This window comes from Zootoca vivipara, chromosome 16 (genome assembly GCF_963506605.1).
Source record: "Zootoca vivipara chromosome 16, rZooViv1.1, whole genome shotgun sequence".
NCBI lineage: Eukaryota > Metazoa > Chordata > Lepidosauria > Squamata > Lacertidae > Zootoca > Zootoca vivipara.
Window position 1 is genome coordinate 36,343,369 of NC_083291.1, and position 14,964 is coordinate 36,358,332.

The 14,964-nt window shown below is 41.6% G+C and overlaps 1 protein-coding gene across 3 annotated transcripts; it reads left to right on the forward strand.

Annotated features, from left to right (window-relative positions):
• The first annotated feature begins 5,403 nt into the window (after nucleotides 1-5,403).
• LOC118097575 (RNA-binding protein 3) lies at nucleotides 5,404-12,804 on the forward strand. 3 transcript variants are annotated; one of them, XR_004694068.2, is made up of 9 exons: nucleotides 5,404-5,466; nucleotides 6,619-6,743; nucleotides 6,832-6,938; nucleotides 7,914-8,019; nucleotides 8,129-8,204; nucleotides 8,282-8,349; nucleotides 11,295-11,435; nucleotides 12,163-12,240; nucleotides 12,439-12,804. XR_004694068.2 is itself a non-coding variant. In XM_035140547.2 (7 exons), exons 2-6 carry the CDS (start codon nucleotides 6,641-6,643, stop codon nucleotides 8,346-8,348), a joined length of 459 nt encoding a protein of 152 aa, XP_034996438.1. In that variant the 5' UTR covers nucleotides 5,404-5,466; nucleotides 6,619-6,640; the 3' UTR covers nucleotide 8,349; nucleotides 8,740-9,373. The 3 variants fall into 3 exon arrangements, 2 of the variants coding, with proteins under 2 accessions (XP_034996438.1, XP_034996440.1); XM_035140547.2 differs by lacking the exons at nucleotides 11,295-11,435; nucleotides 12,163-12,240; nucleotides 12,439-12,804 and adding an exon at nucleotides 8,740-9,373; XM_035140549.2 differs by lacking the exons at nucleotides 11,295-11,435; nucleotides 12,163-12,240; nucleotides 12,439-12,804 and adding an exon at nucleotides 8,740-9,373 and having other exon boundaries at nucleotides 8,285-8,349.
• Nucleotides 12,805-14,964: the final 2,160 nt, after the last annotated feature.

Consider the following 14,964-nt stretch of genomic DNA (forward strand, 5'->3'; position numbering starts at 1 on the left):
GTATTAATAGAGCACCAGGAACAGACTCCAGAATCAGTTCAAACAAATAGCAGAACTATGAAGACAAATGTGAATACCTAAACAAATGTAACTGCAACAGACGAAGAGACAGACAAAAGTTACTTGTACAAATCAATAATTAATGAGATCTTAAATAACAAAATGAATGACATTAGGAAATTGGTGGGTGTTGGAGATCTTGCAAATCCCTGTTCCCAAAAATGCAGTCTGAAAACCATGGCTTTATGCTCTTGGAGGACAGATATAGCCCAAGAGATTCCTCACAAGTTCATCAAATATTTGCACCATTGTCTGTTTTTGTGTAATTTCAGGGATGCTATTCAAACCAGGGGGAAAAAACACATTTTAAAAAGGTACATAAAATTTTAATACACCACTGCCACAATTAATCCCATCTAAAAATTTCAGCTCACCCATCAGAAGATCTTACACAGCAGCTGCTGGATGAAGCTTAGATAGTCCACCTCGGCTATCACACAAAATGCCTGTACAGTATATTTTCATATACCCGTTATGCCTTTTAAAACAGTTTAAGTTAATAGGCCTGCTATTTTTCCGCTTCAGCCTCTCTTTCATTACACCCAGGGTGAATAAAAATCAATTATATATATATATATATATATATATATATATATATATATATATATCAGATTTTTTTATTTAAATCAGATTTCTTTTTAAAAAAAATAATAATCAGATTTTTAAAATAAAATGCTTTTGGAGGGAAAATATTTCTAAAGATAGTTTGTTATTTAAGTTACGTTATAGCCCAAAGGCTATTCATCAGGAAATAAGGATTTGTTTTCAGTTTTTCATGTGTGCTAAAACTAAGTCTAAGGTGTTTTGTTTTTATCGTTTAACCACATCAGTTAACAAACATGGATACATATGCTATGTTAGTGTTTTAGTTAAATAAATTGTTATTAAGGAAAGGATTTTTTTCCTTCCGATAAAGTACAGCAGAAAAGTAGTCCAAATATAAACAGTAAACTCATTAAACTTCACAATAATTTCATAATTATCTGTCAATGTATTTCTAATAGTATAACCAAATCAGCAATTTTTGATATAACTGTAAAAACTACTCTGAAAATTTATTATTCCAAAAATGAATCTTCATCTGGTAGTAAATATTAAGATTATACCGGCCAGAATGAGTCTTTCTGTAAAAAAATATATGATTTAAATCAAGTCTTACTGACTAGTGATTTAAATCGTGATTTAAATCAATTTGATTTAAATCAAATCCACCCTGATTACACCCTTGCAAAGTGTTTATGTATTTAGCTTTTAGACCTTGCAGGATCTGAGATGGATGGTGGTGGATGTATTTCAGTGTACCGGTACCTTCAAACCCTCCCACATTTCAGAGATGAAAATTGTATATGTGTGACGTGCCTTGAGTGGCACATCACAAATCAGAATGATTTTGTCCCTCCTCTGCCACCACACATTATGTACTGCTGAAAGTTATTTTTGGCCTACTACTCCAGATTTCATTCATTTGCTCTGAAATGGCCTGTCTAGTCTAGCACTGGCTTCTAAAAGAGTGAAGCAGGATATATTAGTAAACTTAACAGTTTTCAGTTTGTTTGTTTTATTAAAAAGACTTTAATGTTTAATAAAATGCTAAATGCTAAAATGGATCTGCTGGTTTTTGTTACAGAACAGTTGCAACTCAAACATAATTTCCCCCCCACAGTGATATCTACTGTACCGTATATACCGTATCAGCATTGTTTGGAGTGGGAAAAGATGGAAGGAAAGTGGCATCGAGGGATTTTATGTCTGTATAATTTGCATGCTTGTGCCTTAAATAGATGCATGTCCAGATGCATCTACCCACCTATTGGGAGCTTTAATTAATCTAGAGGAGCTGAACCATGAAGAATTCTAGTGCATGTGTGTGCAAATTAATATAATCTTGCAAATGCATTCCCCAAAGACATAACAAGGATGGTACCTTTCAAGAGAATGATACAAGAACAATAAGGACTACCAGTAACTTTTACCAAGTGACTGCTGGAATCTGCTCACCTGGACTCAAATGCATATGCATGTAAACAACTGCACATGGAACACATTATTATTATTATTATTATTATTATTATTATTATTATTACTATTACTATTTTGACTTATTAATCACTTGTTATCTAAGAAGACCTCCAAGAGACTTATAGTATATTTAAAAGCATAAACAAGAGCACATTATTGCATAAAAGATAAATAAAAAGTCATTATTATTATTATTAAACTTTTACATTTTTTACAGTAATTTGAAACAATCCTTCCCAGCTGCAACAGAAAACTTTTACATCACAATAATAATAAAACATAATCAACACAGACCATCAAAAGTCAGGGGGGAGAGGTACATTTTTACCTGGTGCTGAAAATACGTCAGTGAGTGCCAGGCAGACCTCTGGAGAAAGCATTCCACTGTTGGGAAGCCAAAGCTGAAAAGGCCCTCTCCTTTGTCATCACCCTTCAAGTTTCCCTCAGAGGAGACCAGAGGATGGAGCTCAACTCAAGTGAAGATATAACAGTCTAGGTTTATACTGTGAGAGGCATAAAAAGACATAAAGATATTTAAAAGTAAAAAACAGCACTTTGCATTAGGCTTGCAAGCAAATAAATATATATGTAGCCAGTGTGATTGGAGCAGTACTGGTATGCTTGCTTCAAACCTATGAGAAGTTAGGCAGCCGTGTTCTGCACTAATTGAAGCTTCTGCACTATGTTCAAATGCATCCTCACATAAAGCTCATTACAATAATCCAATCTTAAGGTTACCATGTTGTTGGTATTTGTCCGTCTCAAGAGACAATGCAGTGTGCCTGTGGGGGTGAAGTCAAACTGCTGCATTTGCAGCACCAAAGTGACCTCCCCAGGGCACAAGCCTGGGTGGTGTGTATGGAGGTCCTTGGCTATCCAGATGACAAGAACCCCCTCTTGGCCTCACTGATGTGGTCCAAAGGAAAGCAGAGAAGTAGGTATGTTTGGTACCAGCGTAGCTGCAGTTGCTGAAAGGAGGCATACAAGGCACCATCCAACTGTCTTAAGAGTCTCCACTCCGGATTTGTGTAGGGTTTCCTCTTTAGCCTTCTTTTCCTGAAAATAGCCTGCAAGGCAGAGGAGGGTTAGAATCAGTTTTCTTTCCCCCAGATGAACTACCTTCCCAAGCTGATGAGCCCCAACTGCCCCTCACTTCTCTCTACAGCATGTGCAGAAACTGCCTTCTTCACCACTGGATTCACTATTGGTCTCGTTCGTAGTGTTGTAAAAATCCTGCCAATTGCTCAGGCTGCCTCTGTATTCCACAGCTTTACTAGGACTTCAAAATATAAGACAACCATGCCAACTAGAAAAGTCCCCAGAGCTCTCTGGAAACCAAGTGGACCCATGAGCGTACAAACTACCACTTCATATATTTTAGTTGATTGAGATTTATTTTCCACTGTTGATAATCAGATGCTATAATAAGGCAATTGTGATTTTTCTAAAAGGGAAACATTTTCCAAATACAACATGCTACAGCTTGAGAAGACCCTATAGTAATGTGTAACAGTGTGGGCCAAAAGGCTCAAGCATAATACAATTACAGCACACAAAAGCATCCTTATTGTCATTTTGTGACATGTTGCAGGGCAGTTATTTTATTACTAATTCCAGAAAGCTAGCAGTGCCTGTTGCAACAGTCTTCCCATGCAAATTTACTCAGGAGCAAGTATTTCAGTGGTATTTCTTCATTGTGCAAGTTTTTTAAGGATCAGCAACACTGAATTCAGTAGAACTTGTTTCGGGGTAAACATACTTAAAGGTTTGGACTGCAGTTTGAGCACAAGGGAGCAAATTGCAGTCTAATGCGAAGTCCTCCAAGCAAACTGACAGAAAATGGAGCAGAACCCCGCAAGACTACCATGGCAACAGCCTCTTTTAAAAGGCAATGTCATAAATCTTATAGTATCAGGTTTCGTGCGTTAGAAATGAAAAGGTTGATAATGCTTTCTTGAGGTTACGATGCACGAGGTGATGAATCTCAGAAACTATGAGCTATCTGGGTCCCATTTGTAGGTGGTCCGTTTAATTTAATGTCGTGGGCAAAAGCTAGAAATATGTAGGAATTCACTCCCGAAAGCAATAGTTTAAAAATTATGTTTATAAGGAACAGCTAACATGTCCACGGAATAGAGAGCAAGCTGTTATTGTATTGACGGCGACTGTTTCGGTGCTACCGAATATTGCAATTTCTGCTATCGCGTTCTTTACCCATGGCTTTTCATTTTGAATACAGACCGGACCGTTTGGCCTACGTCCACATATGCAGAAGGGCGCTGCTGGCCTCGGAAACGGAGGTATTCCAGAAGCCTGCGGGGGAAGCGTCTCAAGCCTCCTCGGAAAGAGAGCAAAGGGGTTGCGAAGGTAGAACCGCCTACGCGGATCGAGGCCCGAACCAGGGCCAGGCGGGCTACCAGCGCGTGACACACGTCAATCGGCTTCACCAACGTCGGAACGTGCGGCTCCCCTTCGCCTCCCCTAAGCCCTGCGAGGCAGCCCCCGCAAAATTGGGAATAATAATTTTATTAATGATTTATTCCCCGCTCATCTGGCTGGGTTTCTCCAGCCACTCTGGGCGGCTTCCAGGACATAAAACATTGTAAAACGTCAAACATAAAAAATTTCCAGATACTAATAATATTGTCCACGGAGAAACCTGTTTAGGGTCTCACATTATTTTCTCACATTATTTTCAGCTGCTTGAGGTATCTGAAGAAGTGTGCATGCACACGAAAGCTCATACCAAAATAATATTTAAAAAAACTTAGTTGGTCTTTAAGGTGCTGCTGGAATGAATTTTATTATTATTTCCTCGGTTTGTCTTTCAAGGCACCACAAAACCCGCCTTGCTTCAAAAAAAAAAAAAAAGCGCGAATCAAACGTCCCGCCCTTAACGGTTGGCGCTCTTCGTCTTCCTTCTTGTCCTTCTCCCTCCCTGCCCGTAAAAAAGTCTTCCTTCAGAAATGGAGGGAACAAGAATGACCATTTCGCAAAGCACAGCCGTGGAAACAGGCATCCGCCTCAATTAACCCGTCGCTCCCCCGCCCTACAATCCAGCCAGAACCGGAAGTGCAGGTCTCTATTACTGTATGTGGAAAGGATGAGGAGGTGGAAGCCTCGCGCGAGTGAACAAAGGCCCCGGATGCAACTCTCTTTTTGGAGGGAAAAAGTTGAACGGATCCCCGGATGTCGCAGCGACCTCTCCCGCACCACAGGCGCAACGGCCGTGCGTAGTAGGCGCATGCGTAGTTTGCGCACTTAACCCTAGGAAGGCGCGGCGTTCATCACGTGACCTGCCGCGGTGGGCGGGACGCTATAAAAGCGTAGCGCGGGCGGTGCCTCGGCCGCATTTTCAGCTGCTTGAGCCAAGGAAGCTTCTCTTCGGTAAGGCGGAGTGGCGGTCTTGCGGGCTCCCTTTGTTGTTGGTGAAATGCACGGTGCGGGGGGGTGGGGTGTTCCGACGCTTCCGTTCAAACAAGTACGGCAAGTAACGAGGTAACGGTGGCCGTTCCTCAGTAGCGATGACGTGAGGGGGTGGCAGTGGGGGCCGCGGCACTAAAGCGCACGCGCGTTCGGAGCAGCGTTCCGAATGCTGATGATATGCGCATGCGGCAGAGGAGCCCTGTTCCCCTCGCGCCGCGGGAGAGGGAAAACAGCGGTCTGGCGTGGCGCGCGTTGGTTTTGGAACGGGGGGGGCGAGGCGGACATGAGAAGAAGCAGAGCAAGGAAATGGCGGAGGGGGTCCCGGCGGGCGGGTGGGTGGGGCGCATTCGCGAGGCCATGCAGCGGGCTTCGGCGCCTGCCGCCATCTTTGGTCGTCCGGATTGCCCCTCTTTAAGCTGGGGGTGAACAAGATGGCGCTCGAGGCGGGGAAATGGAGGGCGGCCTCGAGGCGGGGAGGGAGAAGTGCCGTTTCCTTCGCTCTCGCGCCACCCCCACCTCTCGCCTTCCGCTAAGTTTCTCTTCGGGAACGGGCAGTTGAAATATAAACTGAGGCGGGGGCGTGGCTTAAGGTTTGTTCCTTTTTATTTGTTTTTTTTAAAGCCCAACAGCAACTCTGAACTCGAAGCTTGTAGGTGCTTGAAGTGGGTCAGATTTAGCAACTGCTTCTGTGACGCGAAGGGCGGGGACGTATTTGCACGGCCATGGGAAGCTTTCATTTTCCGATTGGAAGTAATGCGCAACCACATGGAGTTTGGCTAGGCGAGGATTGGGGTGGGGAGATGGGGACCTGCAACAGGTTTTCTTATTGTGACACCACATGCAGGGTGACTTCTAAAGGAGGGGGAATTAAGCCATATTTGATGAATGAGTGAACAGAGCAAGAGTACTGAAAATATTGGGACTGATACTTAAGTGTGTAGCTTCTCTGGAGAGTTGGGAGTTTAAATTCTTCGCGAACTGGGAAGGGTTGTTTGCAGCTGGATTTTGCTAACTTGCTCTGCAATAAGCTTTGGTGATTCCTCAAATTCTCGTAATGGAATTGTTCCAGTTTTGGACCTCTGATCCACAGTTGTGCACATTTCTCTTCTTTAGACTCCTCCCTACCACCATTATTATGTCTTCTGAAGAAGGAAAGCTGTTTGTTGGGGGGCTGAATTTTGACACTGATGAGCAAGGCCTGGAGCAGCATTTCAGCTCTTTTGGACCCATTTCTGAAGGTAAGCAAGTGTGGTGTTGGGGGTGGAGTTTTCCCCTGGGGTCAACATAAAATTGGATAACTTCAGCTATTTTGTTTTCTGTTCTTAGTTGTTGTGATCAAGGATAAAGAGACCCAGAGATCAAGGGGCTTTGGCTTTATCACCTTTGCCAATCCTGAGCACGCATCAGATGCCATGAGAGCCATGAATGGAGAGGTGAGTATTTCATTGTGGTGTGATCTGTTACCTGTTCTACTGTGTCTCGGCTGCTTTAATTATATGAGACTAAACAAAAAGGTTTCCCAGGAAACGTACTGCTTTGATTTTAGTTTTTGTGAAATGCCTTTAATTAAACTATTTTAGAAAATGGCCTTTTCTTGCTTGCAAGTGTCAACCCAATAGTAGGGAGCTCTTGCAGTGTATGCACGTTACCTAAATGCACATGTGGTGATAATGCTTCTGATTTAGTGTCAAGGTGAGCGGCTATTTATGTCATAAACTGGTGAGAGACAGCTATATTGGTAACAGGCACAGATGCTGCTGGACTTTTGCTTCTTTCAACATTTGACTATTGGCCATACTGTAATGCCTGAGATCTGGCTCTTCTTGGGGAGCTGGATCCTGCATTCTTCCAGATGTATTGAAAGCTCATTGAGTGGCATTGCTAGTTCACGTTTCCACTACCCTTTTTTACTTTCAGACAAGAACAATAATAAGAATTATACCCCACCCCTCTGGCTGAGTTTCCGCAGCCACTCTGAGACAAGCTACTCTCAGATTATTTACCACTCACCTTTACAGTGTTTCCTCCCAACAGGAATCAGCAGCAGGACTGCTTTCTGTGATTCCAGAGGTTTTTCAGAATACTGACTATCTTTGGGAAATTATTTTTAAGTGGTTCAATTTGCTGTGTGAAGTGCAAGTTCCAGAATAGCTGCTTTTGCTTGTAGATCTTGTGTAATGCAGGGGGCAGGTACCCAAACTTACACAGGTGGGGAACTTCAGAACTCAATTTGGAAATAAATCTTCTGAACTCTACAGTATCTTAATAAGAGCAATAGTAATTGGTGAAAAGTCATGTTTTATTAACAATTGGTTATGTGCATATGAAAATTCATGTAAATAGTTGCTTTGTTTGATCAGCTAATTAGTTAAGCAATGGTCATAATTAAAGTACTTGTTCATTATCAGTCTGTAGATGGGCGCCAGATAAGAGTTGATCATGCAGGGAAGTCTTCCCGTGGATCTAGAGGTGGCTACTTTGGAGGCAGGGGGCGAGGCCGTGGTTATTCCAGAGGTGAGTATAAGGAGATTGAAACAAACACTTGCATGCATTGGGGTAATGAGGTGGGTGGGTTGCTGGTGGCTTAGCTGTCACTGAAATGGTTTTCTTTTCCTCCTCGGAGGTGGTGGAGACAGAAGCTATGGTGGGCGATACGACAACAGAAGTGGAGGCTACAGCGGTTCCCGGGACTACGGCAGGTAATTGTACTGATGTGTTCTCCTTTAATGTTCAGTTTTAGGTGAGCAGATATAAAACACAAATGCTTTGTTTTCAGAAGTCAGGGAGGTTATAACGATCGCTACTCTTCAGGAGGCTCTTACAGAGACAACTATGACAACTGAGGTAAGTGGATTTTGGGAAGGGAGTGAAAATGCTGTCTTGCCAAAACGCTTGTGAACTTTCAGTGTTCCGACTTTACACTGAGTAACAGCAGTAACTACAGCTCCCTACTGAGTTGTCAGTATCAAAGATGTTTCTTTTCTTTTTTGTTTATCTGCCATTTGCTCAAATCTAAAACATTGCAGCCCTCAGTTCACATTACTGGTAAATAACTTTAAGTGCATGTTGGACCTTAAAGAACTCTTAAATTCAAATTGCAAAGTTGTCAGTGCTAACTGGGGGAGGGCCTGAGATTCCTAGCATCACTAATCTAAAAAAGTCTAGGAGTGGTGAATTGCTGCAACATGTCCGTATGCTTGTGCCTTTATGATTGTACCTGCTTCTTGTCCTCAGCTCACACCGAGTAAAAATCCTTCCTGAATCAAGATCGTCCTTCCAATGGCCGTATTTATAAAGATTTTTGGAGCTTCGCTGAATCTTGTTTAGTTACCTACTTGTATCTTCCCCCATATAGCTTTTGTCACATGCAGCCCGAAAGCTTCCTCTACAAGATGGCCTGTTTAGACTTTGCTCAAGAGTTGGTTTTTTCAAGAGTGGTTTTTAAGCATTTTTGAAATCGGTTTTATTTGTCTTGCTTTCTCAATCCAAGGTTTCTTTTAACGTGACACATGGGGCCCTACAACTTTAAACAGCTGGAAGCTGAGCAAACCTTTTTTGAAATAGTGCAGTGCAAGAGTTCAACTCCTAGCATAGTAAGGGAGGGCAACAAATGCAAACCACCTTGGTATTAGTAAAAGAATTAAATGATTCACGCTGGTTTAGTAAAAAGCTATTTTACTGTACAAAGTAAATCCAGAAATCAAAACTGAACGCTTTGAGAGGTTCTTGAAAATGTTTGTTTATATTGTCCTTTTTTTACTGGAAGAAACGTGCATAATTCAATTGACATTGTATTTGAAGTGGATAAGGAAGTTCCTGTACTGAGTTTTTGGCTTTACGAAGCCCATTAAAATCCCATCTGAAACAATTCTCTGCTCTTGACGTTTGACATCACATTGCACCGCACAACTTTGATAGCGACAAGGAAGCAGAAGCACGTTGGGCCTCACCTAGGTAAATCCCAGGGTTGGTACCCAAGTAATAAATTTGATACAGTGGTGCCTCGCTAGACGAATTTAATTCGTTCCATGGGTCTTTTCTCATAACAAAAATTTCGTCTAGCGAATCCCATAGGAATGCATTGAATTAATTGAATTTCAATGCATTCCTGTGGGAAACCGCGATTTGCTAGACGAATTTTTCTTAAAACGAATTCGTCTAGCGAGGCAACCTCCACTAGAAAAAACTTTTCATTAAGCAGAAATTTCATTAAGCAGGGCATTTGTTAAGCGAGGCACCACTGTATACACTAATACTTAAGCGGTTGGTGTGAAATGGTGGAAACAGGAAATCTTCAACATGGGGAAGTGGAAACATGTCTGTTCCTTAAACTGGCTATAGGATATTTTAGCATGACTTTAAGCTATAACTGTAGCATCTTGTTAGTCATGTTGTATCTGAATAATTTTGTATCTAAATGTTAATATATTACCCTTCTCTGCATCAACCAACACATGATTCCCTAGAATGTTTATAGCTGTGCCAGTGCTATCCTGGGGCAATGAATCTGGGTAGTGGCTGGTGGCGGTGAAATACCTGTGGAGTCTTGTGTTTCAAACAAGGATCCCAGTGGAGTTCAATACAGTGTTAACTGCAAATCTTGGGCTTTCTTTCTTAGTCTTCAAACAGTGAATTATTTAGCTGAGCCTTTATTAGTGAAGGCAAATCATTATTTTTGGTTTGGGAGTCACTACAGAGGGACCAAAATATGGGATGCCAAGCCAAAACACGTGTGATGCAAAACCCTGTGCCCTATGCTTAAACCTTCATTTAAGTTCAGTGTTAAAACCTAGAATGGGTTGGTTCTCCTTGCTACAATAGTAGTACACAGTATTGCTGTTGCTGGAGAGGAAGACTTTGGAAGGACCTGCCTCCTTATACAAATGCTAAAGTAGGATAATGTGTCCTACTACAATTGGAAAATTTCAGCTGTCAGATGAGCTGGTGGAGAGGGAAGTTTTTGGAACTGGGGGGCCTTGAGGCTTTGTTCAGGGTTAAGGCTGAACTGATATTGGGCCTAGATGGGCCTACCTGTAGTTAGCTCTGTCCTGTTCTTACACTGTGAGAATTCTCTGCTAGCGTGTGGAAGCCAGTGTCCTTGGAGACCCCGAAGTGTGTTGTGCCTCCTTCAGTGCGATCCATGTGAGACGAAAGCTGCTCTTGGCTAGTTCATTTGTGGAAATAGTCCTGTATTTCGAGGTAACTTTTTTGCTCATGTCTGCATCTTCCCTCCCACAGAGCTCCATTCTTGTGGCTACAGCAAATCACTGATTCTTATTTCTTTGACAAACGAACTGGGCAAGTTTGGGGTCTTCTCAGACCCCCCAAGAACTTGGACTGAATCTGCTCCTTTTTTTTTATCTGGGGTGGGAGGGCCTATCTGGCTGTTGCGACTTGAGATTTGCTTTCAAAAACTTAAAGGGAAGGTAGTTGGCCAAACAGTACTTGGGTTCATCCAGCTGCATTTGCTGTTTTGTCCAATATCTTGTAATTGTGCCTTGTGCTGACCTTGGACTGTTAATTGGGAAGACTTCCGATTGCAACATTGTTTGGGTGTGGGAGGCTTCTATTTCCACTTAAAACTTTTCCAATTTTTAGTGCATATGGTGGCTTTTGGACAGGAATCTAAAAGTGGGAGAAAAATCTGAACTTAATAACTTGGGGAATCTCCCAAGGGCTAGGTGAACAGCATCACCTAGGCTTGGAATATCCTGTTAGACATGTATAATCTGAACACAATGAGAATTTGAATGAACTTGTGTTAAGTGACACTGCCTTGTTTTTGACAGGTTAGAAGAGATGATGGTGGCTATTCTATCCTGAAAAAGTGTTGGCCACACTATCTTGAAAGAAGTGATGGAATGGAACAGGGACTACTACTCTTTGGATCCTGAACTTCAGCTACGAAATAAACTTTCTCCCGCATAAAAGTAAACACATATTCTTAAAAGAAAACTCCTTTGCTTTCGTATTCAGTAGTTTAAGCATGGCTATGTGTTCCTGTGCCATTAAATTGCGGCTATGGTACAAATTGATTTTGGCTATGCAAAAGTAAATAGATCAAACTTCCATTGGAGATGATCAGAAGCATGTTACTAGTGAATTGGTACTTCACTAAGCAGTATAGTGTTCTGCTTGTGCAAGAAGTGATGGCAGTGAATAGCTATGGTCACTTGTTCCTTGTAGCACTTGATGAAAGTAACGTGGCCCATACCTTGTATATGATAAACTTGTGACCAACTTGCTCATTTGGATGCCACAGAAGTTACCATTTAAATTTTCTAACTTTAATAAGCAATTGCCAGTAGTTTTTTTCTTCAAAACCAGAAACTTCATGCCTCAATGCTCACACAGTGGTGCCTTGACTTACGAATTTAATCCGTTCCGAAGGCACCTTCGTAGGTCGAAAAATTCACAAGTCGAAAAACACCATTGGAAATGCGATTTCCCATAAGAATGCATTGGAAACGGAAAAATACGCGGTATCTAAAACCGCCACAGTTTCCTTTCGGATGTCGTAAGCGCGCGGCCATTAGTCCCATTCGTAAGTCAAAAAATTAGGTTGTCGAGATGTTCGTAAGTCAAGGTACCACTGTATCTGCTTTTTTCATATCTAGGGCACCATTATATAATGACTGACCCATTCTTTTCTTGCAGGGTTCCTATAGCTACTGGAATATTAAGTGGACAAGAGGAAGATGCCTCTTGCAGAGACTTGTTCAGCCATCCAGTCAGGTTTGTTTATTTTTTAAAACCCATTAAATTAGATTTATCTGACGGGAACAGGAGCAGCAAGTTCAATTGGTTTGAGTTTAGGTTGGATTTCTGTGTTAAAAGGTCTTTGCACAAACTCCTGTAAGAGAGTATTAACTGACTTTATCACATTAAATCTGAGTTCTGTGTGCTAATTTGTTTTCTTGCATTCCGTATTAGGTTAAGTGTCATTACTGGAATGAACTTATCAGCTGGCAGCCCAGTGGAGCAAGTAGATTACTACGGGCCGAGCATTCAATACTGTTGGAATATAAGTGCTTGTCAGGAGGCTGACTGGCTAAGAAGTGGGAAGTGCTCAAACGTGAACTGAATTTAAAGAATTGTGGGTGCTCAATCATGTGAAACAGCACTTTCTGAAATGTTTAATATGATTTGTAAAATATGAAAGCTGTATGTGTGTGTGTGTGTTTTGGGGTAGGCTTGTGCAGCACTTGAGCTAAAATCTTTTAATGAGACATAACTGGAAGAATGTCTTAAATCCTAACACCAAATGATGTAAAATTTAAATAAAACAACTATTCTGCATGTGCTTTGAATTCCAAATATGTTGAACTATGGCTTCTAATAAAAATGAAACAATAACTGACTTTAGTGTTGTGTTCAGCTTGCTTTCTACACATCAGTCTTAACACATCTACAACCTTATAGGGTAAGCAGCTGATTAACATTAAAGTAGGGTGCATTGACTGTACCAACTCCTTGCATATCGGACAAGAGTAGGCAAAGGACTACAAGTGTGGACTTAAATGTGTATATATGATAGGTATTCTATCATACCTCGAAAAATGTGTATAAGAAATGCAGAACATGCCTCAGTAGAAAAGACAGGAACCCTCATGACTTGGATTAACTAGCTATGTGCATGATTTTCTATTTGGGAATTTATTTAGTGATCAGAATGCATAACATCAGTCACTCCTAAATTCGGATCCACAGGGATATGGACTGTTGAGGTACTTGTCAACCAAAGTACACTTGGGGCAAATAAACACATCCCCTCAGAAAACTACATATAGCTACTAAGGCTAGAACTCAAACCCCCTGAAATATTTACATCCTATTCCCAGACTTTGTCCATTAGAAATTCAAATCAAAATGGATACAAGAAAGCAATAGCTATTCACAAGTTCTAGTGAGTTTTTTTTTTCCTATATACTTTTGCTTTGGGTGGTAGCTTGGTTCAATTATTACTGGTCTCAGTAACCTGCAGGAAATGCTGTAGCATGCTTGAAAAGAGGGAATAAAAGGTCTGGAATGGGCAAGTCCACTGTGAGGTTTCATAATGCAAGTAGAAGCAATGTTTAATAAACGTTCAAAATTGCCTTCCATTAGGAACTTGAATTAACCTTGCACCAGAATGTAAATTGTTTTGCTGCATTGCACTAGTTCTGCCTTCAGATTTGCTTTATCTAGTCCTATTGCAATGTGAAATCCTACATGGGAAATTCATTGTTGAATGGAAAACATACAAGTCTAAATCTGAGAGTACTGTGCAAAATTAGCTAGGCACCAGGCACATTTTGCACCTGTCTTTTGACCGCTTGTGACCAAGTGAAGATGTCTGGGCGCAAGGGCGCACCTTATGTTTTCACCATCTGGAGGGGTGTGTCTGGGAATCCTTGGATGTGGACTGTTGTCACACACTAATAGGCTATTCCTGTGGAATTCCGAGTTATACTTTATTTGCACAATCAGAATGAATTTCGGGAACTATAATGCTTTTTCTGTGCATCCTGGAGCCATTAAGAAAAAAGATAGGACTAGGCCAATATATATGTGAATTGTTCCTGGATAAAGTGACTTCTCATAGCTCTTAACCTAGCTCACATTTCATCCAAAAATGCCAACTGAACATTTAATTTTCGCAACTGCAACCTTTGTTCAAAGAGCCATTTGGCACCCAGATTATGTATCTTTAACACTGGGAGTGCTGGATGTTGCTTCATCCTCTAAACCGCCCATGGCAAAGTTAGGACAACTAGCAAGATTTCACTCATGTTCTTGCCTATTGTGATGGGTGTGCTCCTTTTCACCTGTTCTCCATATTGTTTGGTAATATGCTTCCATGGAAGATTTAGTGTCTTTGATTCCATTTGCACATGAAGAGTGTTGTAACATGCCTAGTTTCTAAGCATGTATCCATAACAAAGAATGATACTCATAAAATAGGGATCTGGGCTGTTTCCATTTCTGTACATAAACTTGACAGTTATATTAAGAGCCTTTGTTTTTTACACTGGTTTTCACAAAGCTTACACGTACTGCTCCTTAAGAGAGCTCATGAGCAATGAAAGTCTTCCGTTCCTTTCAGCGGAACACATTTTCCTACTGAGTGATCAAGATTAGTATAAAATCGTAACTTAAGCAAATACCCTCTCTTGTAAAGTGTATGAAACTTGAGAGGAATCTGGGCGATGGCTTAATTTAGCCTTGATCACCATCAACTAGCAACCAGGCGGGCACAAATTTTTCCTTTGTTTTCTTGGCGCTCTCACATGGGAAGGGCCTGGTTCATTGTCACGGCGTCCGCCTCACGGGCTCCAAGCTCCATCCCCAGCAGCATCTCCATGTGGGCTTGGGAGAGCAACCCGGCCCGAAACCCTCCGAGAAAAAGCAGCTGCCAGTCCGTGTAGAGCAGAGGCAGGCAACCTCCGGTCCCTGGAGCCTCACGAGGCAGACCCCTGC

Excerpts from the sequence above, each read along its gene's own strand:
- LOC118097575 (XM_035140547.2), top strand. The coding sequence starts at position 6,641 with ATGTCTTCTGAAGAAGGAAAGCTGTTTGTTGGGGGGCTGAATTTTGAC. Across the intron at positions 6,744-6,831 it reads TTTTGGACCCATTTCTGAAG|TTGTTGTGATCAAGGATAAA; the intron begins GTAAGCAAGTGT and ends TTCTGTTCTTAG. Across the intron at positions 6,939-7,913 it reads TGAGAGCCATGAATGGAGAG|TCTGTAGATGGGCGCCAGAT; the intron begins GTGAGTATTTCA and ends GTTCATTATCAG.